The 25088-nt window shown below is 43.6% G+C and overlaps 3 protein-coding genes across 13 annotated transcripts in view; 1 reads left to right on the top strand and 2 right to left on the bottom strand.

Annotated features, from left to right (window-relative positions):
* Window positions 1–5577, bottom strand: part of REXO5 (RNA exonuclease 5) — a 34023-nt gene extending 28446 nt beyond the window's left edge. For 2 of the 3 annotated variants that reach the window (XR_012647783.1, XM_075011011.1), the window contains exon 1: window positions 5462–5577. The gene's annotated coding sequence lies outside the window, so the exon portion shown is untranslated. Of the gene's footprint in view, window positions 1–3360; window positions 3590–5461 lie in introns of those variants that run through there. The other variant, XM_075011012.1, reaches the window with a different exon arrangement.
* A 66-nt stretch (window positions 5578–5643) lies between these two features.
* On the top strand, window positions 5644–14980 carry ERI2 (ERI1 exoribonuclease family member 2). 5 transcript variants are annotated; one of them, XM_075010197.1, is made up of 9 exons: window positions 5644–5777; window positions 7350–7420; window positions 7507–7590; window positions 8145–8272; window positions 8471–8627; window positions 9756–9856; window positions 11984–12065; window positions 12679–12767; window positions 12954–14980. In XM_075010197.1, the coding sequence occupies exons 1-9, from the start codon at window positions 5755–5757 to the stop codon at window positions 14304–14306; spliced, it is 2088 nt and encodes a 695-aa protein (XP_074866298.1). In that variant the 5' UTR covers window positions 5644–5754; the 3' UTR covers window positions 14307–14980. The 5 variants fall into 5 exon arrangements, with proteins under 5 accessions (XP_074866298.1, XP_074866302.1, XP_074866297.1 ...); XM_075010201.1 differs by having other exon boundaries at window positions 7350–7427; XM_075010196.1 differs by lacking the exon at window positions 5644–5777 and adding an exon at window positions 5795–6031.
* Window positions 14981–15243: 263 nt separating this feature from the next.
* ACSM3 (acyl-CoA synthetase medium chain family member 3) overlaps window positions 15244–25088 on the bottom strand; it is a 33743-nt gene continuing 23898 nt past the window's right edge. For 2 of the 5 annotated variants that reach the window (XM_075010203.1, XM_075010202.1), the window contains 6 exons: window positions 24778–24858; window positions 21276–21377; window positions 19688–19815; window positions 19460–19559; window positions 18582–18701; window positions 15244–16823 (listed from right to left, as the gene is read on the bottom strand). In XM_075010203.1, the coding sequence (XP_074866304.1) occupies window positions 16737–16823; window positions 18582–18701; window positions 19460–19559; window positions 19688–19815; window positions 21276–21377; window positions 24778–24858 (618 nt within the window). In that variant the 3' untranslated portion in view covers window positions 15244–16736. Of the gene's footprint in view, window positions 16824–18581; window positions 18702–19459; window positions 19560–19656; window positions 19816–21275; window positions 21378–24777; window positions 24859–25088 lie in introns of those variants that run through there. The other 3 variants (XM_075010204.1, XR_012647688.1, XR_012647689.1) reach the window with 3 other exon arrangements.

Genomic DNA, 25088 nt, shown 5'->3' with positions numbered 1-25088 from the left:
TAACCATACATCCCTCATATTTATTGATAATATGTCCTTCATGTCTGTATCAAAATACAAGTCACCAGCAGAAGTGAAAAAGCAGGTTTGTATCAGACAAGAGACATTTCCTGGGCTATCTCCGCCAAGATGGAAATAGAGCATTGTTAGCTAACATAATGGAAAGATGTGTATATATAGGGACGGAAAAGAGATGTGTAGGACAGAAGAATATTAGCATTCAAGAGGAGTTGTTATAAAGTTCCTGAGAATGGGATGGATGCAGAAGGTCACCAATGAGGAATTAGATAGGAAGATACAGCCGAAAGACAACCTACTGCAGAAGGTCATGCAATGGAAGTTACAGCTATTCGGGCATATTTGCAGAATGAATAATGAACAAAAAATCAAGACCCTGGTATTTGGCATAGTGGACGGTTTGAGTAGGAGAGGCAGACCCCACAGAGAATGGGTAGATGATATAGTAGATTGGTGTAGAGCTAGTCTACAGAAATTAAGTCAACTTCACACTGGACAGGGAAAGATGGAAGCAAACAGTGAGAGAGGCATCAGACACCAACAGGCGCTGAGCCCATGGTGGTTGTTGTTGTTGATGCTGATGATGCTGATGATGCAGGAAAAACAAGCCATGGTTAGTTATCCTTTCAGTGAGTTCAGACAAGGAGCTTCAAGGAGTATAAATAAAAGGCAAAGAAGAGATCCCTTTATCCAGAACCTAGGAATTAAACAGGCTGTGAGGTCACATTCATAAATATGAGATCTCAGCCGACTGGTTGAAATGCTACAGGGGACTTTGGGGTGAGACACATTTGTAGACATCTATAGCTAGATATCAGAGAGGCAGCCATGTTAGTCTGTATCTTTGAGAACAAGAAGTAGTCCTGTGGCACCTCATAGACTAGCAGATATTCTGGAGCAGAAGTTTTTGTGGACAAAGACCCACTTTTGCCCCCCAACAAAAGCTTATGCTCCAAAATATCTGTTAGTTTATAAGGTGCCACAGGACTTCTTGCTGCTTTTATAGCTAGATAAACCGCTAGCTAAATGTAGCCTCTAGAAAGTGTTATGACCTTATTTTGAATGCAACCATGTATTTCCCGCATTGTTATTCATTATCCCTTGAATCTTTGCTAATAAACATATCTTTGGAATTACTTTCTCTCAGTGCTGTAGTGTTAAGCTAGGTACTGATTCCCAGCTGACTCATACAGCTGGTGCGCACGCTGTTCCTGTGGGGACACATCAAGCTTAGTATTTCTGAGAGTGTTCAGTGGAGAAGGTGCAGGGTGCTACACAGAAACGCTTCAAAGGGACTTGAGGGTTGGGGAGTATATCTTGTTACCCTGCAGAGCAAAATAAGGGCTACTGTTGCCCAGTGTTCCCTGTAAGCTGAGCACTTGGGCAGCTGCCCATGAGAGATTTCAGGTGCTGCTCAGCTGATTAGCAGAGTGCCCACAGCCACCCACAGTGAGCTGTACGTGTTTCTACGGATGGTGCACCTCTGCACATGCCTTTGTGCACACAACAAAATTTATTATGATAATGGATGGAAAAAGTTAGAGGGAACACTGGCATTGCCCAGAGTAGAGTGCCTGAGTGGCTAACAGGCTGGTGGAAGCAAGGCACTGACATTCAACTAAGCAGAAGCAAGTTTCCCTTGCACGGGGGCAGCTTGTGGGTGAAGGGAGGGGGTAACAAGGTGACTCATAGTCCTGGGTATCCCAAAAGCTGTTGTGAAGCATAGCATTGCTTTAAGCATGCCTTGGTCCCCATTTAACACTGATATTTCTTGGGTTAAGCATAACCATGGATTGGATCAGCAAGAAGCCAGCTGCGCCGAAGCCTGAATTTCAAAACTAAAGCAGAAGCTCTGTCAGTCCATCATTACTCATGCTTCTTCAACTTTAACAGAGTATCTGCTGAGATTCAACCTCAGAAAGGCCAAGTGGGATGGCTTTATCTCTGAATCGGATGACTTCATCTGTAATGTTACTCCAGCACAAGAGCACCACAGAGATTTGGTTACTCTGACAGGGAAGACTCTCCAACTAGCACACCAACTTATCCTAAGTGATAAACCAAAATAAAGCAAAGTGCAGAATGAAACCAATCAAGCAAGAACTTTGCTCACTCCTCAGAGCAAGCAAAGTCCACACGAGCAGCTCAACACTTAGGAGCTGACAAGATTTACGAACCCTGAAATGTAGAAAGGGAATGGACTATACAGGTAATGAAGTATTACTACATTCTGGGATAGCTGCTTAACTTCTTTAACTCTTGGATGGAGACAATGACCAGAGAGTGGAGACAGGCTAAAGTGGTTGCACTACTTAAACTACAGGAAGATAACACTAGCTCTGCAAACAGTTGTCTTCCAATATCTTTACTCTTCTCAACCTACAAGCTACAGGGGCAGATGACCAATAGTGGAAAACTAAGCCAGTTTCTACACAGGACATTCATGCTGCAGCCAAGTTCCAAACCTAAATCAAGACATCTGAGATGGCTTCACAATCCCCAAAATCCCAGGGGCTCTGTTTGTTGAGCTATCTGCTGCTTAGAACACTGAGAACCACTATGCACATCACAGGAATTGACAAGAATCCTGAGAAATAACAGGATTGTACAGTCATCTCCTCCTTGCTCTTCAACTGATGGTCTTCTTAAGATGGATGACAGAAAAGTCAATGATGTACTCAGCACAATGGATTACCCCAAAGTTCAGTTCTGTTACTCTTGCTGTTACATACTTATACAAATGACCACCTAGAATTCCTCCGTATGTAAAGTAACAGAGAGGTAGCCATGTTAGTCTGTATTCCAACAAAACAAAAACAGCAGAAATGTGGCACTTTAAAGACTAACAAATCTTTTCTGCCATTTTGTTCAGTATGTAAAGATTGATTTATGCAGATGATCTTTATATTGCCACCCAAATGGAAAGATTTGAGGACAATGAATGCATTTTAAATGTCTCTATTGAAAAATACGAATATACATGCTCCTGAATGGCAATACTGGCAACACACTGGTGTGCACGATTCATCCGAAACACCCTCAGGCCAAATGAAAACTCCAGCTATTGAGGGACAGTACAAACCTAGCACTATAAACATCCTCAAAAACAAGCAGTCCTGTAGCACCTTAAAGACTAACAAATTATTATTAGCTTTAATGGGTAAAATCCACTTCCTCAGATTGGATTAGATAACAACATTCCAGAGTTTATACAGCTGGGGGGTGGGTATAAGATGGAGTTAAAAAGGTGGGGGCACCTGTTATTAATAGGACCTGTGGAAGAAGTAAATTTAAGTGGGATGCGTGCCATTCCTGTGAATATCAAATGTGGGGAAATTGCACCTGTAATGTGTAAAATAATTGAGATCTCTGTTAAGCCTGAGATTAAATGTGTCAAACTTGCAACAAAATTCCAATTCAGAAGTCTCCCCCTGTAGCTTTGTGATAAAATCCTTTTGTAGAAGAATTAAAATTGTAGAATTCTTTTGTAGAAGCCTTTATAGGACGTCCAGGGAGATTAAAGTGTTCTTCTGTAGGCTTATGTGTATTCCAGTTTCTGATATCAGATTTATAGCTGTTCATCCTTCGGCACAGAGACTGTCCAGTTTGTCCAATGTATGTGGCAGAGGAGCACTGCTGGCACACAGTGGTATAGATCACATTAGTGGATGTGCAGGTGTATGAGCCCCAGTGGTGTGGCTGATGTGGTCAGGTCCACAGATAGCATTTCTAGGATAGATATGTGGACAGAGCTGGCAACGGGGTTTGCTGCAAGCATAAGTTCCTGAGTTAGTGTTTCTGTGGTATGGCAGCCACACAACATACAGTGTCACAGAACACTATTACTGACAAATTGCTTACTATCTCATTTTTACCAAATAATTATAAATCCATTGTAACATAAATAGTGTGCTTAAATTTCAAAGTATAGCCTACAGAGCAATATAAACAAGTCACTAAGTGAACTTTTAGTTTGTACTGACTTTGCTAGTGCTTTTTACATAGCCTGCTATAAAACATGGCAAATATCTAGAAGTACCCTCAAAAGACCTCTGCATTGCCCCAGAACTAAATGTACCAATGGTTGAGAACCACTGATCTAGTATACCCTCCTTCCCCCAATGCAGAATTATCTCCAGGCTTGTTAACTTTCCCAGACTCCCATGTCCAAAGATTAAAAAATATGGTCAAAAGGCAAAAATCTGGTAAAATGCCAGCCTTTGGATGACACATCAACCTCTTCTTGGGAGAGACTAGCTCCCAAGCCCCCCCAACCCCCTTCTGCCCAAGGACCTACCTCTCCATTCCTTTTTACACCCTCCCCCCTTTAACACCACAGTGCCTGGCCGGTGGCTCTACCACCCCCACCATCAACATGCCAGACAGAAAGGAGTATCAGCCACAGCTGCCCTGACCAGCTCCAGGCCAGGCCATTCCAGAAGAGTGGGAACTGGAAGTCAGCAAAAGGTGGCTGGGGGACAGATCATGGGTCAGCCTGAGGTGGTCTGGAAAAACACGGGTGGGGCTATGTTTGAGGAGGCCTGGTCTGTGTGATGTGGGCCACCCATGCACTTCAGTTTCTGGGATTGCTTCTAGAACTTGGTTCTTACTTGCCACTGAGGGGCTCGATCTTTGATATCAGCCACTGAGTCAGAAAAACGAGCCTGCTCTCTCAACATCTGTACCTGGCTCCTCTCTTTGAAGCTTGCCCAGCTAAGCCTCCTGGTCTTTCTTGGAAGTGAGGTTGGAAGACTCCAGCCTCTTGCTAACCTCTTCTTTTGCTTTGTTACACTCCCTTCCCCTGAAATAGTTACAGCTGCTCCCCAAGCAGCAGCAGAACAAAACTGGGATGGGTTTTGGCAGGCTTGCAGCTGCTCATAAGGTTATAAAGAGCAGGTGTCAAACTGGCCAGGGTTGTGAGCTCAATGTTCGAGGGGGCCATTTAGGGATGTGGGGCAAATAGATTAATTTTTTTTTTCAAAAAAAAAGGATGGTGCTTGGTCCTGCCAAGAAAGCAGAGGACTGGACTCGATGACCTCCTGAGGTCCCTTCCAGCATTATGAGATGTGTATATGTGGGGTAAATTTTCTCTGAGACAGTGTGACAAAGCCCAGAGCAGCAGCACAGGCACTGGTGCGTTATGCCAGCAGGCTCAGGAAAAGGGAACCGCTTTACACTTTGGCTAAGGTGGTTAGATACATGGCCTTCCGCCAGGGGTACCCTGTTGGGGGGCGGGTTCCCCAAGGTGTCCGCCCATGTGCCCCACACGAGGAGGAGAGGGAGTCTCCAGGGATTCCCCCCATGCGCCCCACATAGGGAGGAGGCTCCCCAAATCCCCAGGATGGCCCCGCTGCCCCCCGCCCGAGGAGAAGCAGAGGGGATCCCCCCGATACCCCCAGGCCGCTGGGGAGGAAGGAAGCCTCAGAGCTGTCGAGAGTCTCACCCAGTTCAGCCGCGGCCGGCTGCTCTCTCATCGAGAAACACGTTTCCTCGGCTATCGACTCGTTCTTCCTAGGCCCCCACGGAAGAGCAGCCCGGCTTCCAGGGGCGGGCGACGACGTCATCCCCCGGGTGCCAGATCGGCGCAGCCGACTCGCCGATAGCATCGAGGGGGGCGGGGCCGGCTTGGCCTCGGAGGCGGAGGGAGGTTTGAAATGGCCGGAAGCGTCCCTGCTGCTTCGCGCCGCGCCCTGGAGCGGCCGGGCCGCTCCTTCCCGCGAAGGGCCGAGCGTGGGGATGGCGACCAAGCAGCTGGCCCGGTGCGGACCGCGCCCGGGGAGGGGGCGAGCGATGGGCGGGTGTGGCAGTGGGGGAGGGGTGGGATGGAGCGACCGTTGAGGAGGGGCGCGAGGACAGGCCCCTGGGGGGCGGAGCCAGGGCCGCTGAGGTCCACTGACCCAGCCTGTGGGAAGGACGGAGGAGGGGGCGGGAAGACGCCCCCGATTTTGTACCTCCGGAGGAGGCGGACTCCTGCCTGCGCCAGCCTAGGGCCAAAATCGTGTCAGCCTTCAAGGTGCCGCGGGACCCCTCGTCAGCGGCGCCTGGTGAAGCTGGGCGCGGGTGGGGGGCAGGGCGCGTCCGGCATGTGACAATACTCCGCTCTCGGGCCTGCCTCGCCTTTCCCCCAAGGCCCGTCCCCCAGCGAACGGGGGACGCTTGGTGCTCACAGCCGTGGTCCGCCCCCAGCCGCTCACTGGCAGCCGTGGTGGTGAGACCGAGCGGTGTGACGTCACTCTGTGGCTGCCACCCCCCTAGCCCCCTTCCCGCTCGTGAGTGTGGCGGAAGGGGGTGATCCCGCCCCTCCCCTGAGTGACACTCCTGCAGCTGGGGAGCAGAGCTGCGTCGTCGTGCCCCCACCCCCTGCACCTCAAGGGTAGACGCAGCCCCTTACTGTCTGCGTTCCCCCCTCAGTGCTGGCCCCGCTCCCTCACAGCTGCATGCAGTGGCACAGCATTGCTGCCTCTGCAATTCCAAGGGGCCCTGAGCTCCAGCTACTGCCAGAGTTACAGTGGTTGCAGCTGGAGCTATGCATCTGGGGGCAGCTGCCACTTGGCTCTTTCCCCACCCCATCTGCAGTCCAGCCAATTTTTAAACATTTTTTATTTTATGATTGGTGCCATGGTGTTTCGTTGTTCCATTGGCTCATTAGCCATAACTGAAAATGGTACGTTCTCCATTGTGACTTAAATGTTTTGTATCACCCAAAAATCTTAACAAAATGTTTGGGAAACAAAACATATAAACAAAGTAACCATGTTATAGTCTTGGTAGCTGTCCTACACCACAAATGCCTGCGATTACCAACCCTCCAGGATTGGCCTGGAGTCCCTTCAGTGGGGTGTGGATCTCTCAGTAACTAAAAGTAATCCAGAAGATGATAATAGGATATTTTTAGCAAATGACCTCATCATGTTGGGGGGAAAAAAAAATCTCCCACAACAGATTAGAGTTGGTAACCCCATTTTGGGGGTGTGAGTGTGCAGAAATAAATTTGCAACTGAAATTACAATGGAAATGCATCCTTGAGACAGTCTCTAAAGATTCTAGAGATGCTGCCAATTTAGGAATGAATTGATGCTGCTGCTGTTAGTCAGTTTTAGAGGTTTTGGTTTGCAAATATACCCAGAATCTTAAGTAAATAGTTGCATGTTTGGACCTTGCAAGAGGGAGAGTCCCAGGGAGATCAGCCCTTGAAACAAAAACTCTTTGTACTCCAGAGTGGTTAGCTGGTGGGACTAGAATTGCTAATCACCAGTTAAAACAATTCATTGTGTGTATTGCTGAGTCCAAGTGTAATAGCTAATTCAGTTATGATTCTTTTTGTTTTTAAGGCAACTTGGATTAATTAGGAAAAGTTCCATAAGATCGTCAAATGGCAAGAATCAGACTAGAAACAAATCAAGTGAGTGGTATGTTTCCATCTTGATGTAAATCTTTTAGTTCTATGAAACCTGATACAGATTTACAAAATGCTTTTATGTGTTGCAGGACAGTTGTTTCGTTATTTAATTATTATTGACTTTGAGTCTACTTGCTGGAAAGATGGTAAACGTCATTACACCCAGGAAATAAGTAAGTGGAAATGTACTAATGTCAGACAACAGTTACATCTAAAAAAAAAAGTTTGACTTATTCAATAAGACGGTAAAGTAGGAATAATTTAAATGGAGGATTTTCCTTTTAAAAGGAAAATAGGAAAAGTATAATTATTCACTTTATTAAATGTCAGAAACGGTATATCCAAACTATAAGCTTTTTGCACCTTGAAATATAGATAATTAAATGTCATGCTATTCCTTGTAAAGCTATATGTACAGCCAACTGCATTGAAATTAGATGGAGTATAAGTTACACTGATATTAGTTTGAAAATGAAATAATTTAACCTTAGGTTTCCATAAGTAAGTGTTCTTTGATATAATAGTTTAATTGAACACTGAAAGACTACACTTTGTATGCTCTGAAATTATATTCATGCTCTGATATATTAAAATAGGTGTTATTAAATTATATGGGGGACACATTCTGCCATATGTATGGTATCTCTGTTTGCTTAATAGTCATGTAATATAAATCCTAACATAAAACAATTTGAATATTTATACAAATAACCTTTTTTTAATCTAGTTGAATTTCCAGCAGTTTTGTTAAACACTTCAACTGGAGAGATTGAATCTGAATTCCACATGTATGTCCAGCCTCAGGAACATCCAATTCTCTCTGAATTCTGTATTGAACTAACCGGCATAAAGCAGGTACAGTTTTTATACTATCCATTCCAGGAGACTTACAATTTAGTTAATAATTTTTAGGATTGCAATATTGGAAGTAACCCTGTTTACACCTATGCAGAAAGATAATTTTTCTGACCATCTAAATGTGCATATATAGCTTACACATAGATGAGCATACCAACAGATGTTTACATGTATCTTTTGTTCTATCCTATCAAGAATCAAGTTGACGAAGGAGTTCCTCTAAACATTTGCTTATCACAGTTTTCTAAGTGGATTCAAAAGATACAAAAGGAGAAGAAAATTATTTTCAACTCAGATGTTTCAAGCCATTCTGTGTCTGAAGCAAAATTATGTACCTTTGTTACTTGGTCAGGTAAAGAACAGTTTTTGTTTTCTGCAATTTAGTGTTCGTTAAAATGGAAGACTGATGTTGCAGGTTAAGACAGATCGACGCTAAGGGGAAAAGTTGAACCAAGTTATGCAACTCCAGCTATGTGACTAGTTTAGCTGAAGTCAATGTAACTTAGTTCAACTTACTGTGATGCCCCCACTGCAGAAGGTAAATGGTAGAAACTCTTCTGTTGACTTCCCTTATGCCTCATGACCCTGTAGACTACCAGGGTCAAGAGGAGTGCAAGCAGCAGTTGATTTAGCGAGTTCATACTAGACATGCTAAATCAGCCCCTGTGAGGTCAATCTGCTGGTAGGTGTAGACAAGTCCTTAGACTCTGGCATAGTATAGACAGATATAAAGGTAAGTTTTTGTAACACAGTTCTGCAGTGTGTCGAAGTCCTGACATCAAACCTCAGTCCCTGCTGTCTCTGTATAGGGTATTGGAGAGCATATATTTTTGATCCGCAGCACAGTATTATGTGGTTTTGACGATGATAAATATTGTAGAGACTAAAGATATGAAATCCATTTCCTTTGTGGTTATTTACCCTGAGATGCTCCTTGTGTCTTTGTTTCTGGGCTCTGAGACTCATTCCACATTTCCTTTGCTTTATATTCACTGTACCATGTCACGATAGCACTAAGTTAAAACAGCTGTTTTAAGAGGCCTTTCAGAACCCATCTAATGCAATTCTTTAATCAGGTCACTGTTGAGCAACTTGTTCCCTCTGATGCCAAGTTGCAGTACTCTTAATACTTCTGATGAAAAACAAGACTCCAATTCAGTTTGCTTTTTTTGCATAGAAGTGCATGACACCACTAATATGCCAGTGTTCTGTCCAATTTAGATATGATTTAAGCTGGCTTTGAATCCATTTCTCCACGGATGCATTTAGAGTTTTCAATTACTTTGCCAATCAGTTCCTCATGTAAGAAAAACTGGAATCATGCTGCCTTCAATGATTATTTTGTAAACAATTGTGGTTTATCTTGTTGATCTATTAAGTGGTTTTTATCAAAATCTAGTTTATTCAGATTTGATCAGTGCACATTTAGTAATCATGAAAATAAAAAATTAAAGTTTGTTGTTTTTTCTCTCTTGTGCAGACTGGGATCTTGGGGTATGTTTGCTGTATGAGTGCAAAAGGAAGCAGTTGCGAAAACCTGAAATTTTAAACTCCTGGATTGATCTCAGGGCAACATACAAGGTGAGAGAATCAGTAAATTTCATTGGTACAGATGTTTCACCTCCATTTCAAAGGATTAAAAGTAGATAGCATATGAATAAGTAACTAGGGTTACCTGTTTTGTTTCTGGCATGCACATGCATGTATTTTAATGATCAATAGATGAGAATGATGTGTGCTTCAGAACAATACACATTTAAATTCCAGAAGACTTAATTTTTACAGACAAAACCTGGTAAGAACCTGTGTCACTTGTTATACTGTCTGTAGAACAATGAGTAATTTTTCAGCTGTTTTGACTCTCTCTCTTGCCCTTTCTGCTTTCTGCCCTTTCTGGTCTGCCATAGTTCTATTTCTGCTTTTCTTCCTTTGCTAAAGCAATAAGCTTCCTCTGCTTGGATAGCACTTCTGAATCTGGCATAAGAATTGGGGGTTTTCCAGTTGGTGTATGCTAACCAACATGCCTAGCATTGTAAAACTGAATGATGATAAAGTAATGTTGACTGGACTAAAATTATTTGAATAGAAAGTCACTTTTTATTTACTATAGCAAAATGCATCTTTCTGTATTTCTCAGCAAACTAGAAATATTAAGTGTTTCTTGGGGTAATTTCTCTGTTTCATTTAAAAGGAATTTGTACCACATATAAGCCGTGTCTACACGTGCACGCTACTTCGAAGTTGCGGCACTAACTTCGAAATAGCGCCCGTCATGGCTACACGTGTTGGGCGCTATTTCAATGTTAACATCGACGTTAGGCGGCGAGACGTTGAAGCCGCTAACCCCATGAGGGAATGGGAATAGTGCCCTACTTTGAAGTTGAACATCGAAGTAGGGCACATGTAGCCGATCCGCATCCCGCAACATCGAAATAGTGGGGTCCGCCATGGTGGCCATCAGCTGAGGGGTTGAGAGACACTCTGTCTCCAGCCCCTGCGGGGCTCTATGGTCACCGTGTGCAGCAGCCCTTAGCCCAGGGCTTCTGGCTGCTGCTGCAGCTGGGGATCCATGCTGCATGCACAGGGTCTTCAACCAGTTGTCGGCTCTGTGGATCTTGTGCTGTTTAGTGCAAGTGTGTCTGGGAGGGGCCCTTTAAGGGAGCGGCTTGCTGTTGAGTCCGCCCTGTAACCCTGTCTGCAGCTGTGCCTGGCACCCTTATTTCGATGTGTGCTACTTTGGCATGTAGACGTTCCCTTGCAGCGCCTATTTCGATGTGGTGCTGCGCAACGTCGATGTTGAACGTCGACGTTGCCAGCCCTGGAGGACGTGTAGACGTTATTCATCGAAATAGCCTATTTTGATGTTGCTACATCGAAATAAGCTACTTCGATGTAGGCTTCACGTGTAGCCGTAGCCATACAAATTTAAATAAACAGATTGATACAATTTATAGTTATTCCCATGAGGCTATTCAGTTATTTCTGTCTTAGATGCAAACTGTACATATGTAATTTTTGTAAACTGCACATATGTTATTGAAGAATTTGACAGAGTAAGGTAGCATGATTTAGAACAATACAGAGACCAGAGATCTGGTTCTTTGCAGTTCTGACTTGCTATATTCTGATATGACCCATCTATAAAATTAGAATACTTACCTCACAAGGGCTTTGTTTACAGTAGACCCCCAAAATACATGATTTTGACTTTGTGTTCCTTACATTACATCCTTACACTGTGCTAGTCAGTTCCCAGTTCCTGGGGGCAGGGGGTAGCTGGGAACCAGGCAGCAGCTTGCAGAGCTGGGAAACTGACCAGCACTGTGCTGGTCAGTTTCCTAGTTCTCCAGAGTGGTGGGGAGCTGGGATCCAAGGGGCAGCCCATCTCCCCTCCGCTTGCAGAGCCGGGAAACTGACTAGCATTGCACTTGTCAGTTTCCTGGTCCCCAGGAGTGGCGGGGAACCATCGCAGTGCTGGTCAGTTTCCCGGCTCTGTAAGTGGGGGGGAGCCATGAGCCAGGATGCCGCCCGGTTCCTGGCTCCTACTGATTTGTGCAAAATTTGAGTTACGTGTTTGCCCAGGAGCGCAACCTGTGCATAACTCAGGGGTCTACTGTATTTAGTTTTAAGATACTTCTGGAATTGTGTATAATTCATAGTGAGTTGGTTAATATAGTATAATGTTGTAGAAATGTATGTCTTTCTTAGCTCTTCTACATTAGAAAGCCAAAAGGGCTAAATGGTGCTCTACAGGATCTGGGTATAGAATTTGCAGGACGGGAACATTCTGGTGAGTACTGTTTAAAACATCTGTTTCTTTAACCTAATCAAAATACAGCAGTTATAATGCTAATTATTTCCATGTTATATAATGTTCTGCACTATAAAAAAAAATCTGAATAAGAGGGAGTGAATTATTCGGAACACTGGACTTTTCATTTCTATGGTCTGATTTTGGGAGGTCTTCAGGCACAGAGTTTATTGAAGTCCATCACAGTGCTTTGTGTAGAGGACTTGCAAGATGGGAATCTAAATTTAGTACTGCAAAAAAGGACCAAAAGTTGGTGCCATCTGGTAGCTGTTAGATCACATCACTAAAACTTTTAGCATCATTTGATGGTCATTATATATGGCTCCATACAGAGATTCCCAAAGATTTGAATATTCATGGGTGTTTCTACCCAGACAGGGTGTAACTTTCATGGTGTGGTGTGGAGGAGCTTAAACTGCCACAGCCCATCCTGTACAAGTAGTGTGAATATTTCTGATTGTTGTCTGTATCCCTTGTAACGAACACTAAATTCTCATAACTCTCTTCAGAGTAAATCATTAGTCCACTTATGATTATTATGTCCAGTAATATATTAAAATAACAAAGAGTTATGACAGCATGTCTTCTGAAGGGTTGGATGACTCTCGGAATACTGCCCATCTTGCTTGGAGGATGATCTGTGATGGATGTGTGATGAAAATTACTAAATCTTTGGATAAGGTTAGTGACTTCTTCATATCTTTCTTTCTTGCCTCAAGTCGCAGAGTAAAGACATAAGGTGAGTTAACTGAAAGAAAAAAAATTATAAACTTGTACGAGTTAAAGCACCCTTAGCAGATTCTTTTATTTGTAAAACTTATTTACATCCAATTTTCAAAATCGTGGATTTGTTTATGGAATCCTCAGGTACATCTAAAGAAGAATGCAGTGTCCAGAATTCTGAATGTAAATCTCACTGAAGAGAATCTAATGGGATGTGATGATGGTGCTGAAACTTCAAATAAAGATAGAATTTGCAACAGCAGTTGTCTAGTTGAGAATGAACACAGTAAAATGGTTATAAACTTCAATGTTAAAGCAAAAGACCAGCAGGAGTCCAATTCTACAAATTCATCTGCAAATGACCACGTTAGGGCTAGAAGCAGTAAAAAGACTGATGGATGTGGTCAAGTCCAAAGCTGCTTGCTTCCAGAAATTAACAGACTTCCTGTTCCCTTTGGTCAGTTTCAGGCTTCTCATTGTAATTTACTGACTGGCATCCAAAATGGACTAAATAATGGACGTCTTATTTCAACTTCCAAGAACAGCTCTTCAGTACTTGGTTCAGGGCTAGTGCTTGTCTCCACTACTATTTCCTCTGTTAATATATCTAATGAAGATATAAGTACTAGTTCTGATTGTTTATCTATGTTGGCTGATTGGGAGGATGTAGCTTTAATACCTGAATCACAGCACGAAGAAAATACAGACAGTGTGAAGCTTAAAGATGATCTAAATACAGAGACTTTATCAGTCTCTGGAGAAGTGATGGGTTTGAAAGAACCAGCTATGATGAATTCAGACTTGGAACCTTTGGGGAAATGTAATGAGCCTTTGGAGGCTTCTAAGTCTATTGTGTACAAAAGTCCTAATACTACTATCTATGATGTAGGAATAGCCAAAAGGCAAACTTTAAACTGTTCTGCCTTTAAGTTACCATCTGCTAAGGTAAATGCTACTTTATCAAGTACAGTGTTGATTGAAAATCATTCCACTGCTTTCTCTCAAAATTCTAAGAGGAAACCGTCTAGTCCAAAACCTTTACCTCCATCAAAAAAACAGCCATTCACTGTACATGAAGATGAAGCTGTATCTTCTGATTGTCCCCTGCCTTTGAGGCGTTCAGGTTCATATAGAGTGCCTTCTGTTATCTTAAACTCCACAGTGAGCCTGAACCAATCTTTAAGAGCTGCAAAAAGTGAAAAACTCACTCCACCCTTATGTAACTGTGGCCGAAGGGCTAAAAAGCTAAATGTTTCCAATGCTGGTCCAAATCATGGAAAAGTGTTCTATAGTTGCCCTATTGGAAAACAAGAAGGGAAGAAGAGAGGTTGCGGATATTTCAAGTGGGAACATATACTTCTAAAGGAAAAATCCACTAATACTATGTCTACACTTTCTACTACTGCAGCTGGTTTAACATCTTCTTTCTTAAACTCTGGTTCTTCAGGAAATTCTCACAGGAAATGTCTGGGTCTCCGACCTTCTATGAGAACTTGAATGTTGGTTCATTTTTGTCCAAATCTTAACATATGCTAAGTGTTCGCTGGTACTGTAGTAAATAAGCAAATGATGCCACGTTTCAATTTCATGAGGATTGGGCGTAAGTGATATTACTGGGCTTACTTCAGCTCAAAATGGAAATCTCATGAAGCGTAAATGGAAGCACTCAGACAGACACCATTATCTTATGAAAAATTGAGGTTAGTGTGACTAACATGAAAGGATAAGCAGCAGTTATCCTGACTTTTAATGGTTTTATTCTCTTATCAGGCATTTTAGATTTTTTTTCAAGCCCAATCCTTGAATATCAGTGTTAGTGATGCAAATTTTGTTTATATGACTACAATTTTTCTAAAAATGCATCTGTATACAATTATGCATATCTCTTTCACCTTGATACTTGAAATAGTAATGATGGTTTTAAAATTATTTTATATGGTGTTTATTAAAATGGAATATAAATGTAAATTCCTGTGCCATGTTGAGTAGATAAACTTTTAAAAGTACCATAGCAAAACTGTTAATGCTTCAGTTTATGTAACAGTTCTTTCTCTTCTCATACAGTGCTCATTATGTCAGTATCTGGGACAGCCAAATATTGTGTCAAGGTCGATATTTAGATACCTGAACTTCATTTAGTAACAGAGAGGAAGCCATGCTAGTCTATACACTATCAAAACAAAAAGCAGTCAAGTAGCACTTTAAAGACTAGGAAAGTAGTTTATTAGGTGAGCCTTCGTGGGACAGACCCACTTCTTCAGAGCATAGCTGGTCTGGTTCTGGTCTGGCTATGGTCTGAAGAAGTGGGTCTGTCCCACGAAAGCTCACTTAATAAACTATTTTGCTTATCTTTAAAGTGCTACTTGACTGCTTTTTGTTTTCATTTAGTAACAGACATTACCTTTATAAATCCACCCATTTTACCAAATGAAGACTTAAATTCCAGGATTTCCGTAATTCAATATTAGGAAGATTTTCTTACCTTAAATAGAAATTTTAGGGAAAATATTTTAAATATCAGCGCCAACCACTGCTTACTGTGAACATAAATGTGAATGCTGAGAAGCAAAAGCATAGTCACTGACTTGGAAATTTATGCTTACATCCTAGATTACCAATTTACAAGAGTGATGGGTGCATTAAAAATGTATGATAGAAAAGGAAATGTAATTGCAAGAATGAACCAAAAAAAAAATCTCAGAGCAGTGAATGAGTATGCAAGCTATGACTAGAGATGTTTGTTGAATGTATCTTATTTAAAATTATTTTATAAATACACAGATTGTACCTCCTTCATCTGGCACCCTTTGGACCTTAGTGGTCCTGAACAAGGGGATTTGCTGGATGAGAGGAGGTCAGGTCCCCAGGATACCTGGAGTGGGAGGCCCATTCCTGCAGGGTTCTCCATGGAGCTGCCAGTCTCCCATGGCCTGGCCTGGGTCCCTGTAACTGTGGGGCTGTCAGTGAGGCTCTGTGCCCCAGCTCCCTGGGGGTGGGATTCCCAGCCTTAGCAGGCTCCTTGCTGCAGGGGGTTCAGGGCTCCCCTGGCCGAGGTCTCTGCGGCTGTGGGGAGGCACTCCACCCCAGCCAGCTCTCTTGGCACCACATGGGCTTGCAAGGCTCCCAGGCCCGGCTGGCTCCCTGCTGTGGGGCTGTGGAGTTCCCCAGGCCCTGGCTAGGGTCCCTGCAGCTGCAGAGCTGTGCCCCAGCTGGCTCCCTGCTGCAGAGCTCCCTATGGCTTCAGGGCTGCTGGGAACTGCCCAGTGCAAGGGATGCATGGCTCCCCTGGCCTAGCTGGGATTGCAGGGCTACCAGCAGGCTCCATGCCCCAGCCAGCTGCCAGCCATAGCTGCGGGGCTGCCGCTGGGTCTCCCCACCCCAGCCAGCTCCCCTGTTCCTGGCAGGGCTCCTTGCTGCTGCAGAGCTGTTTGTGGGGCTGGCTCCCTGTTTCAGGGCTGGACTCCCCACAGCAGGGCTCCCTGACTCTAGCCGGATGTCCAGACCAGGCTCCCTGACTCTAGCCGGGTGTCCAGACCAGGCCCCCTGCCCTGGGGCTACCAGCAGGGCTCTGTGCAACAGATACTCCCTGCCAGCAGGTGCTCTCTGGTCCAGTAACATCTGTGGTCCTGCTGAATAAGTGATGTTGCCAGATGAGAGAGTGCTGCACAAGAGTTTCAACTTGTATAAACTCTTCAACAGAAGAAAGTTTTGCACTGCTTTTGATTGCTCAAAACACAGGAGGAGCTGAATGCAAACGTGCATTCAAACTCGGCTGCTTCAGGCGGTTGGATATAAACACTGGAAGAGCATCTTGGATACTGAAATGAACAAGAACTCACCAACTTCATTAGAAGAAAAAAAATTGCACCATAAGCAATATAAAATATTTTATAAGAACAAATTATGGAAAATAAACACCAGATAATTCTAAGCTTTTCCCCACTCCTTCTTGCGCAGTTCGTTTCTTTTGATCTTTCCACTGACTGTCTTTGGCAACTGTTGAACAAACTCCACCTATTGAGAAAGAGAAGAAATTACAACTAATCTCTCTATATTTTAGAGGTCATGTTGTCTGTCTCTGTTTCTGAGAGTCCATTTGTTCAAGAACTCCTCCTAAACCACAAGACCTAAGAGCACCAAATTTGGAATGCAGCTTCCTCTTAACCTAGCTTAAACTAAGGTCTGGGTTTGGTTGTGCCTGGAAAATGGGAAGTGTTGGGAATGGAGCTGTTTTCCAGAACATGGAAAGGAAGGGGCACAGAGAGGAGATACCAAGTGGCCAGTGAGGACAGCTGCAGTATCAAGAGTGGCCAGCAGAGCTGGGGTGCCAACATCTTGCCTGCTGCAAAGACCAGGTAAGTAGCTCCTCTGCTCCAAACCAAGAGCCTGACCTTCCCCCCATGGAGAGCTGTTGACCTATTAAATGTAGCAGAGCGCATAGGGTCAGGATTCCTATTTCAAATATCCATTGGCCATTACAGCAGAGCAAAATTGAAATCCTGTGAGTCTGTAGAAGGCAAAAAGATAATTTTAAGAGAACCTATTTAAGATAGGTGTGTTGTCATTTTGAGGCAACACTGGAAACAGAGCTCCGAAGTAAGTGTATTTTTTCAGGGTTCTGTGACCCACTGCTCACTCTTTTCCCCTGGCTTTCTATCAGTTTTTTGGTGTTTTGATACCATCCTCATCACTCTTTTATATGAACACCTATAAAGGGTATATCATATGTTTGATAAAAAAACAAACAAACATTGAAATGTGAGATGTTAAAATAATTATTTTCCCATCTGTCCTCTGTTAGATTCTTATGATTAAGCATAAAATAATTTTATTTGTACTTTCTATAACTGGCAAACAGCAATGCTTAGTTTTCAGCATTTCATTGTATCAATTCCAGCTTTCATTGTGCACAAAAGTATTGGTATTAAGCTTTTTGTTTTGATTTTTACATTTTCCACAATTATGGGAAATTATGGTACAGTCAGACAAGCTATATCTACACAGGCAGCCTCTGTTGACAGAGGTCCCTGTCAACATAGAAACCTCAGCAGTACCTCTGTCGGCAGACTGTGTCTACACATAAAAGCAGCTCAAAAGAGCAAGCTGCTCCATCAGCAGAGAGCAGACAGAGTGCCCTGCCCTCTTTCAACAAAACAGCTGACTGGAACCTCTGCAAACAGGGCTGCCCAGGAACTAGAAGCCCTCTCTGTGGACAGAACTGTCTGCCTGGGCACTCTGACAGAGACATTGTACTTGATGGGGAGAGGTATAATGCTGCCTGCTAAACAGATGAGCTTTGTCGTCAAACTCACAACAGAGCAATTTCACTGTGTAGATGCTCAGCGAATTTTGTTGACAAAAGCCCAGTTCTGTCAACAGGCTGCCCGTGCAGACATAGCCACAATTACTTGAAGAAGGGAGAGGTTGAGGTCAAAAAGTTAGTTTCATAAATATTAAAAACAAATTGCCAACATCACATGTCAAAATATGCAAAGTAAATATCCTTAAATCAAAATCTTAATTTCTCCCGCATTATTTGTTTCTTTTCCTTTAATTTTAGATCATTGTCAATAGAATTTTTTGTTTTGTTTGACTCGTGTAGTGTGAAATCAGTGTTTTTTCAACATTTACCAATAGAAATATAAACTTTTCAAGACTGCTTATGATTTGTATGAGGGGGTATGATAAAGCTTTTGTGTATGGAAGTTCATATGCTGCTTGTTGACTAACTGTAATGTAATTATCTCAAATACTTACGTTTCAAGTACTTACCTTTCTAGGATACTTGTATGGGGCAGTGGCCATTTTAACATGGTCCTGTAGCTCTTTAATCAGTTTTTCTGGGTCATGGGAAACATAGTCAGATGCCAAAACAACAAAGGCTTTCACTACCTTAAAAAGATTAAATGTTAACTAAACAAAACACACATAACACACAATGCTAATGTTTAACAAAACTCCCTTGGTGACTATAGGAAAACTCTAGCAAGGTGACTACCATTTTATTATGCTGACTGGGGGAAGAGGTAGGGCTGCCATGGTGCTGGGCTGCGCCGGGCTCTACACTGGCTGGGGAAGGGGCTGGGGCTGGGGCTGGCACAGTGTGAGGGGGCTCTGTTGGAGGGCTGGGCCAGTCCCTGTGCTGGCTGGGGAAGGGACTGGGGCTGGCACAGTGCTGGGGGGCCATTGGAAGGCTGGGACCAGCCCTGCACTGGCCAGGGGAGGGGCTGTGGCCCGCACAGTGTGGATGGGGACCTGGTAGAACCTTGCCCAGACAGACAGAAGGACAGACGCAGCAGAACTGTAAAAATAATAATTCAGGAGTTGGAGTAAATTGCAGCCATCCTTATTTTCAATTTGCAATTTCAACCTCTCGAGACTTTGAGTCCCAAAGCAGTATAGCTGCTCAAATGAAGATTTGGAATGTGGGGTGTCAGGGGGTCGCATCTCCATCTTCACTGTAGCGAAGATTGCCGTCACTTTGCAAGGTAGCAGTGGCCTCACTTCAGCCACCCTCTGTGCTTTGATATGAATAGAGCATTTCAACAACTGTTTGTAGTACCCAGCTACCTCATGGTTCTGGTTGGGTCCCCCCCAATACATATTTGTATAATAAAACTCAAGCACATGAGAAATTTTAAGTCCTTTACCTCTCCTCTGATGGGGTCTGGGCTGCTGACAACAGCTGATTCTATTACTGCTGGGTGCTCTATCAGTGCACTTTCTACTTCAAACGGTCCAATACGATATCTTTAAAATAAAGAAAAGGGTTTTTTTATACATTTTATGAGTCAGTGTACATATAAAACATACATTCAGCTGTGCCTTGGCATTATTTGAGTCCTACCATTGTAATGAATGCACACACAAATTGTTACCCAGCAGAATTGATGACATCATCAGCTCTTCCAACAAACCAGAAGTATCCATCTTTATCCACAATCCCTCTGTCTCCAGTGATATAGAAGTTCCCTCGTAATGTTAATTCAGTTCTCTCTGGTGCATCCTAGTAAACATTAAATTATGTTTGACAAGCCTTAACCTTCCTATAAATATGAGATGACGTACTCTAATGCAGTGTTTCTTAAACTTTTTGAGACCACAGAACACCAAATAATAATTTTTATGTGGAACACCTATGAACATTTTCTTAAAAAAAAAAGCAAGAACAAAATGAAATAACTTAATCAGATATCAGCCATGAAGTAACATAACGTTTTAATAACAGAAAATAAATATCATCAGTGTATATCAAAAAAGTGTCAGATGTTCACAGCACACCTGTGAGTTGTTCATGAAGCACAAGTGTTCAGTGTAACATAGTTTAAGAAACACTGCTCTAATATATGTAAGAAACTGGTCTCATTAAATTACAGCATCTAATTTATATTACAACATAATTTAGCATGCAAAAACTCAGCCTTACTGAGCAGTCCATATCAGAGAGATATGTATTAAGTACCAGCAGAGTCTAAGTGAATTGAATTCAATGCCTGTAATGCAGGAAATAAAATAACAAAACTCAACAGATGCTGAGTGACTATACAATTGTGGGTTATGTCTTTGATGAGGTTTTGGAATTGTGGTTTTAGCCATAATGAACTACACAAATTATGCAGCTTGGCCCACCATACTAGGAGCCTTTGAAGATTGTGGACTGAGAGTCTATTTTATATGTTGTTAATTATATTTGAGAAAATATTTCTAAGTGCTTATTTTCCTTTTTGTCTCTGTCCCTCTCTTAGCCCACCCCCCAGTTGTCAAAAAGACGTGCTTAGGTTTACCAAGCCTAGCTAATGAAGGGGTATATGCAGCTCCCTCTTAAGTTAACTAAACTGATCCCAGGATTATCTGAAGAAGGATTAGCTAAACACTTAATGTTTCTTCACCCTCCCTCAGTACACTGCTGGGGATGGCCTGGTCACAGTCAGTTTTAATAAACGGAAAATACTCCTTGGCTTTAATTTAGTCTGTAACAGTAGTAAAGAGGGAATACAAGCATGGTGCTTCCTGCCTAGTATTAATTTACTTTCCACTGTATAATATCATATCATCATATATATATTAATTTTTTCTAGAGAGTGTGCCAGCCTTCACCTCTGCAGGACCTGCCACTGGAACCTGTAGCTTTTCACTTCAGGGAAAATCTGGTTTGAAAACAAATCTCACATGCCACTCAGCTGCAGTGTTTAGCTTGGTAAGCTGTCATGGGACAGTCAATCAGGAAGGGACTTTGCAGACATATGGATGGTAAATGGGAGGCAGAGATCATCTTTGTGTTATATGTTCACACAGCACCACGCATAATGAGGATGGAATCTCTGTCTGTTACCCAATACAAATTAAGTCTAATTTCATAATCAGGATTGTGCTTCAGTGGCTGAAGAGTAACTGAATGTTCTAAGTTTTGTTCAGAAATAAGGCATTTTTAACAGGTGTACAATTTAAATTTGTGAAGTTCCTTACTATATATTGAGTGAAAAGACAAAACGGTCGCATTGGTTTTGCTTTGATGGCGATATCTCCTTCTTCGCCAGGAGGCAGAATATTGCTGTGTTCATCTAGAATCTAAACCCCAAACAAAATATACAGTGTTGTTAAGCGCTGTTACCTTGGCATTTAATTTAAATAATAATTTTCATTAAACTAACAAAATCTGCATGTTTATTTTGAAATACTGAATTTAAAAAGTCAGTAACAGAAGTGACTAACAACAGGAGGAGCTTCCCCTCTCAAACAGAAGAATTATACTAAGCCACTGTACTTTGCACAGCTCCTCTCACCTGAATATTCCTAAGCACTAAGCAAACATTAATTAAGCTTAGTAACACCCAACTGAGCAGAAAAGAATATAGCAATTGATCAGGTAGAAAAATAGAAGTGCAGAAAGTAGCCCAAAGCTTTGCCTGCATTAGCAAGTCAGTGTTGTCATTTGACCCAGCAGTTCTGGTCTGACCAGGAGACAATAGTTTCTTCCAATACAGTAAACCCCCAAGTTACATGGGGGTTGCGTTCTTGCAACCCCGGTGTAACTCAAATTCTTGCATAAGTCATGGGGGACATGGGGAACTAGGCTGCCACAAAGCTTGCAGCCTGGTTCCCATTTCCTGGCCACTTGCAGAACCCAGGACACTGACCAGCCTAGCTCCCCTCCTCTTGCAGAGCTAGGAAACTGACCAGGGCAGCAGCTTTGTTCAGTTTCCTGGCTCCAGCCAGTGGAGCAGAGCTGGGAACCAGGGGAAGCCTGGCTCCCAGCTTCCTCCACTGGTTGGAGCCAGGAAACTGCTGCCCTGGTCAGCTACCCAGCTCTGTAAGTGGAGGGGAACCAGGCTTTTGGGGGCAGTCTAGGCAACTTAAAAGGGCTCGGGAAGTGTTTCCTCTGATTTTTAATATGTGAGGAATGAATTTTCCTATGTGCACTATTGAGGTAATGTGCAACTGAGCATCACCAAAGCTGCGTCTACACGTGCACACTACTTCGAAGTAGCGACACCAACTTCGAAATAGAGCGTGTCGCGTCTACACGCATCGGGCGCTATTTCGAAGTTAACTTCGACGTTAGGCGGCGAGACGTCGAAGTCGCTAACCTCATGAGGAGATAGGAATAGGGACCGTGTAGACGATCCGCGTCCCGCAACGTCGAAATTGCTGGGTCCTCCATGGCGGCCATCAGCTGGGGGGTTGAGAGATGCTCTCTCTCCAGCCCCTGCGGGGCTCTATGGTCACCGTGGGCAGCAGCCCTTAGCCCAGGGCTTCTGGCTGCTTCTGCGGCAGCTGGGGATCTATGCTGCAGGCACAGGGTCTGCAACCAGTTGTCAGCTCTGTGGATCTTGTGGTGTTTAGTGCAACTGTGTCTGGGAGGGGCCCTTTAAGGGAGCGGCTTGCTGTTGAGTCCGCCCTGTGACCCTGTCTGCAGCTGTGCCTGGCATCCCTATTTCGATGTGTGCTACTTTGATGTGTAGACGTTCCCTCGCTGCGCCTATTTCGATGTTGGGCTGAGCAACGTCGAAGTTGAACATCGACGTTGCTGGCCCTGGAGGACGTGTAGACGTTATTCATCGAAATAGACTATTTCGATGTTGGCTGCACGTGTAGACGTAGCCCAAGAGAAACAAAAAAACTAGATACAGTATATATTTTTAAATGGTTACCATAGGGATAATGACTCCAGCCAGGACAGGTTAGGCATTTTAGAACTCACTACTCAAAGGATTAAATTTAAATGTAAGAGAGAAATAAAAATTATGAAATGCATAGTTATAGTAAAAATAACTCTAAAGCAACACACTTTGGGGGGAGGGATAGCTCAGTGGTTTGAGCATTGGCATACTAAACCCAGGGTTGTGAGAGTTCAATCCTTAAGGAGGCCATTTAGGGATTGGAGCAAATAGATGTCAGGGATGGTGCTTGGCCCCACCAAGAGGGCAGGGGACTGGACTAGATGACCTCTCAAGGTCCCTTCCAGTTCTAGGAGATGTGTATCTCCAATTATTTCTATTTCTGAAAGAAGTGTTAAGTAACAATAGTACAAGTACATTTTGAGAGGTGAGTGTGAAAGACACTGTGTGAGAGAGAGAGAGAGAGAGAGAAGCTAGGGGTACACTATAGCCCTATCTCAAAATAACTTATGAAATACAAACCATAGTGTAGCCTTAGCCAGAGTGTGCATATGAAAGATATGCTGTCCCTTTAAATAGATTGGCACTCAACAGGCTCAAGAAGCCTGCTTGTTCAGACACAGCAAACTCCCTTCCATCCTGAACCCTTCCCTTCCCCTACCTTCCCAATCTGCTGAGATGGGATAGGGGGAGGGGACACCCTGAAATCTGTGCCGCTCCTATCCCCTGTTTTGCACAGCAAACGGGAGGCTCCAGGGAGCAGCTGGCCAAAAGCTCCAAAACAGAGGGTAGGAGCAGGGCAGCAGTGTGTGGGTTGGTGGGCGGAGGCACAGATGAATGGCATTTGATAGCTTGCTGGGTGGGTGCCCAGGTTTAGTAGGGTCTCATCAGAGGTGGAAATGCTTATCTTGCTGGGTATCTTGTTGGGGCATCGAGACTGCCCTGGACTAAACAGGAATGCAGGTCACCTTTGCATTTTGTCACACCCCAGCCTCCCTGTAAGTAAGGAGTAGGGTCAGACTTGATAGGCATGAAGGCCCTGCATTGGTTTTTGAGTTTGTAGTGAAGTTTCACTAGGCTGTGGTCTTACATGAGTGCTTGTGAAAAAGTTCTGTGAATTTGCCCTGGCAGGGTTGGGCCTGGTGTGGCAGTGGCTGGTCAGGGATGAAGCTGCTATGGCAGGTTGGAAGGAGAGCTAGGCTGGGCTGAGGGTAGGGCTGTCCTCCCTTGGCTGCTGCAGTTCCATGCCTTGTGTGGTTTCTTTGAGCATCTTCGTGATGCTAAATAAGCAGCTGTTTGGGCACGCAGCTGAGCAGTTTACAGGGAACTATACTGGGGGCCCTGGGTTGTTTCAACTGACTTAGGCAGGTCACAAGGCTCCCAGGCACGCACAAAATGGTACTGGCAGCAACAAAGAAAGCCAGGTGGGCATGTGGAAGCAATGGCCATGCTGGAAGCGTGCACCCACCAGCACAGCCAGCAGCTAGCTGGGCACCACCCAGGACAGCTGCAGCACCACCCAAATGTCAGGCAGACCATGTCTGCATGGGCATGGCTTGTGCGTGCCTGGGGGCCCATTGACAGCTCTGTTCTGGGATCTGGAATTGCTGTCAGTACGCCTGACGTGTTTCTCCCTTGGACCCAACAAGAAACTTTACAAACTAATGAAAATTGTATAATGCTAGAGGAATCTGTCTTTTTGGAGACCTAACCTGAGAATGATTCAGCAGGGTTAAAAAATAAAAACCTGTTGTTTTTCTTAAACTTGCTTGAGGGTCCCAGAGGAGAATTCAGTACCTTCTTGCGTAGAGAAAAAGGTCCCTGTGGCTTAGAGATATGATGTATAATACCTTGACGTCATACGCTGGAGACGGCATTCCCATTGAACCTGGCTTAATTCTCATTCCCTTGAAAGTTCCGCAAATCAGCACCTACACCAAAAGGTTTTAAAAGTAAACTGTGCCATCTCATCTTTTCCATTTTTAATTTATATTTAAGATACTCAACTAGTATTGCAAATAAATTTACAGTATATAGCAACCTCCCTTGGAAACAACAATGGATGCTTCATTGTAATCATACATAAACTGAGTAAACTTCTAGGGACAAAATTCTGCTATCAGAATTGTGTCTACTGTTCCAATAGAAGTGAATGTGAGTT

Source organism: Carettochelys insculpta, chromosome 16, assembly GCF_033958435.1.
Source record: "Carettochelys insculpta isolate YL-2023 chromosome 16, ASM3395843v1, whole genome shotgun sequence".
NCBI lineage: Eukaryota > Metazoa > Chordata > Testudines > Carettochelyidae > Carettochelys > Carettochelys insculpta.
Note: the sequence above shows the minus strand (reverse complement) of the source record. Positions and strands in the feature narration are given on the sequence as shown.

Coding starts and splice junctions, on each gene's coding strand:
- ERI2 (XM_075010196.1), top strand. CDS start 5,841: ATGGAGCGACCGTTGAGGAGGGGCGCGAGGACAGGCCCCTGGGGGGCG. Junction 7,421..7,506: donor TCAGACTAGAAACAAATCAA/GTGAGTGGTATG, acceptor TATGTGTTGCAG/GACAGTTGTTTCGTTATTTA. Junction 12,066..12,678: donor TGCAGGACGGGAACATTCTG/GTGAGTACTGTT, acceptor TGTCTTCTGAAG/GGTTGGATGACTCTCGGAAT.